The 3592-nt window shown below is 44.0% G+C and overlaps 1 protein-coding gene across 1 annotated transcript; it reads right to left on the bottom strand.

The window, feature by feature from the left end:
• Positions 1-999, bottom strand: LOC112608928 (olfactory receptor 1P1). Its single transcript, XM_025361067.1, has one exon. The coding sequence runs from the start codon at positions 997-999 to the stop codon at positions 1-3; it is 999 nt and encodes a 332-aa protein (XP_025216852.1).
• Between the last annotated feature and the right edge of the window lie 2593 nt (positions 1000-3592).

Raw genomic sequence — 3592 nt, 5'->3', positions numbered from 1 at the left:
TCACTGGCCCTGGCCCTGTGAGAAGAAGACTCTGCCCTTGAGAAGTCTAACCACTGCAGCCTTCATGTCCTTGTTCCGCAGGCTATAAATAAAGGGGTTCAGCAGGGGAGTCACCACTGTGTACATGACAGCAGCCGCTGTATCCTCCTCTACTGAGCTGGAGGAAGAGGATGAGGGGCACAGATACGCCCTGATCACCGTCCCGAAGAACAGAGCAACAACAACCAGGTGAGAGCCGCAGGTAGAGAAGGCCTTGCGCCTTCCCTGGGCAGAGGGCGCCCTGAGGATGGCTGAAACAATGCGGATATAAGAGACCAGGATGAGCATAAAAGGGATTAAAATGACTGTTCCCCCTAGGAAGAGGAGCACAAGCTCATTGACCTGGGTGTCAAAGCAAGACACCTTCATCAGCAGTCCCAAATCGCAGAAGAAGTCAGGAATGATCTTAGAGCAGAAGGAAAGCCGGGATATGAGGAAGGTGTGAGTCATGGCGACAAGACTCGTGAGGGTCCAGCAGGCGGCCACCAGGACGGCACAGCGGTGGAGGCTCATGATGATCATATAGTGGAGTGGGTGGCAAATGGCCACATAGCGGTCATAGGCCATTACAGCCAGGAGAAAGATGTCCATGTCCCCAAAAGTCAAGAAGAAGTAGAGCTGTGCCAAGCACCCGGCATAGGAAATGGACGTGCTCTGGGTCTGGATGTTCACCAGGGCCTTGGGCACGGTGGTGGAGGTGAAAAAGATGTCTGTGCACGACAAGCTGGCAAGGAAGAAGTACATGGGGGTGTGGAGGTGTGTGTCGGTGCCAATGGCCAGGACAATGAGCAGGTTCCCAGCCACAGTGACCGCGTACATCCACAGAAACAACAGAAAGAGGACGTGTTGCTGCTGTGCCTGGTCTGAGAGTCCCCAGAGGAGGAACTCAAAGGTACTAGTCTGATTCCCTCCTTCCAGGAGCTCAGAAGTCAGAGAAAAAACACCTTGAGTGAGCCCCATTACAGGTCTGTAAAAATGCTTTACTTTAGATGGGTGAGCATGCTATTCTCTGAGCTTTAAGGAAGAAGAAAGAAAGACAGTGTACTTTTATTGGCCATCTACTATGTGCACTGTAAATTTTTACTGAAATACACTATGCTGGAAAGTGTGGGAGATACAATGTGAGGTAATTAAAATACGTTTCTCATTTGTTTTTCTACACTCTTTTTCATCCCAAATTTCTTTAGCTGGACTTTCCTTTTCTTTAGCTGTACTCTCAGAGGAGTTAATATCTGTAAAATGAACAAATGAAAGCATCTTAATTACTGACTCTGGACCTGGCACAGTGCTAGGTAAGTAAGACAGTGATAACCCTTAACCTCAGGGAATTTCAATCTAATGGGCTAGACATAACTGCCTCTATTAAAATCTTATATGAGTTGGATTCAGAGTTTCCCAGCCATTCACCTGCTTTCAAACCACTCTCAGACCCCAAGACTGCACCTGTTCTGATTCATCAAGCCCAAAACTCAATATTCTCTAAAGATGCAATTTCATATTATCTATTTTTCTGGAAACCAATTCAACAATCAACTATTTAGTAAAGACTCACTATGTACAGATTACTTTTTGAGGTGTCAGTGAAACTCCAAAGAAAAAAATCATAGTCTCTAGAATCTCAAACAGAATAGAACAGGATGTGTCCTGAAAGAGAAGCTGAAGGCCAAAACTCAGCAATCGGGTAACTCACTCCAGGGTACGACTGGAGAAGCCGCCAGGGCTGTTTTGATGGAAGAGGCCTTCATATGGATAGAAACATCAGCAATAGGCCAGGTGCGGTGGCTCAGGCCTGAAATACCAGCAGTTTGGGAGGCCTGGGTGGGCAGATCGCTTGAGGTCAGGAGTTCGAGAATAGCCTGGGCAACACGGTGAAACCCCGTCTCTACTAAAAATACAAAAAAATTAGCTGGGTGTGGTAGTGGGCGCCTGTAATCCCAGCTACTCAGGAGGCTGAGGCAGGAGAATCACATGAACCAGGGAGGCAGAGGTTGGTAGTGACCCGAGATCACCACACTCATGCCAGCCTGGGCCACAGAAGCGGGGAAAGGGAATGAAGGAAGGAAGAACGAACTAGGCAACAGGGAGTAAAGGTCCCTAATGATTACGACCACTGTGTGGGGGATGACTTTTCTCTCCATCTCTGACTGGTAAAAGTCCACACATTTCCACACAAATGCCACCTACTACTTAACATTTCATGCTCCTTCTCTAAGAGAAAGGCTGTTCCTGCACGAAGCTTCCGCAAGATTTTGACGACACATTTTTTTCATCAGCACTTGAACATTTTTGTGCCCCCATATTAATGGTAGATTCTGTAACATGCTATGTCGTCCACACAGTAGCTGTAGTAGTGTTTTGACTACAGAAAAATTAAATAAATGTTAAATGATTAGAGTTTCTACTTTTCTCCTTTCTTAGGTCCTACCTTCCTTTCCTGAATTTATTCTTCTCAAGGCTGAGAATTTTAAAACACAGAGTCAAACAGGAGTTTGGGTCAATTTAATTCAGTTCAAGTCTGCAAACATTTATCAGTCTTGTCACTCTCTGTACATGCACCTTGACTATCTATACCCAGAGAAGGAGGGCATTCTGTATGTTTTATCTCTGTGTAAACCCTTGGGCTGAATGGAGTGAAGTGTTAACCGTTGACCGGTGGTGATGGCCTTGAGAAGTCTGTGAAAGCGAGAAGTTCTAAAACATAATTTGATCAAGTCACAGATAAAACTTTCAGAAGCTTTTGGTATCCTTTTCAACAAGTACATATCTGAAGAAAGAATAAAAAGGATGCAAAGGGAACTACATTAAGAAAAGGGTACATGGAACCATATCTGAATTATGTATTTGGGACTAAACAGTGATTGTCTAGATCCTAATTTTCTTATGTCTCCACTGAGAACCATGCAAAGTGACAAGGAGGAGGAATATAAGCTCAGATATGTATACTTTCATTGAAACTGAGAGTCAGAAACATCTCACATTAAAAAAAACACACAACACCTTGGAAATGAGTGGAAGACAACACCATGAATCAGCCCCATCAATGCGGAAAGTAAAGGCCAAGCAGCAAAGTAGGTGAGTAGGGCAGGGAGTAATGGGGAGTATCAGAATCTACAAATCCTCAGCTGACAGTCATGCCTAGAAAGAGAGGACCTAACCCTGAGGGACAGTTGTTATGTATAGATCTGAAGAAACAGGGCAAAAAGTCATGCCGAACAAAGGTGAAGAGGAAAGGTGAGGCAGGCGATAAAGCAATCTTCATTATTGTAGCAATGGAAGGAGTCCTTAGATGGAGAATCTGGGCAAGTTACCCTAATCTTGCTAAATCTCTGGTACTGAAAAAAGGCAAATTGTTCAAATGTGAATCATAACTAATGACTAAATTGCTGGACCTATAGAAAAATATGAAAAAGGAACCCCTGAAAAGTCAAGCTTTTTATAAGAGAACTCACTAGGAAATTGTCTCTATTGAGAAAAATTCCAATACAATATGTCTTCAAGAATTTTCAAAGTCATAAAACTAACTGTGAAAGAATACTACAAATAGGAAATAAAC

Source organism: Theropithecus gelada, chromosome 16 (genome assembly GCF_003255815.1).
Source record: "Theropithecus gelada isolate Dixy chromosome 16, Tgel_1.0, whole genome shotgun sequence".
Classification (NCBI taxonomy): Eukaryota; Metazoa; Chordata; class Mammalia; order Primates; family Cercopithecidae; genus Theropithecus; species Theropithecus gelada.
Note: the sequence above shows the minus strand (reverse complement) of the source record. Positions and strands in the feature narration are given on the sequence as shown.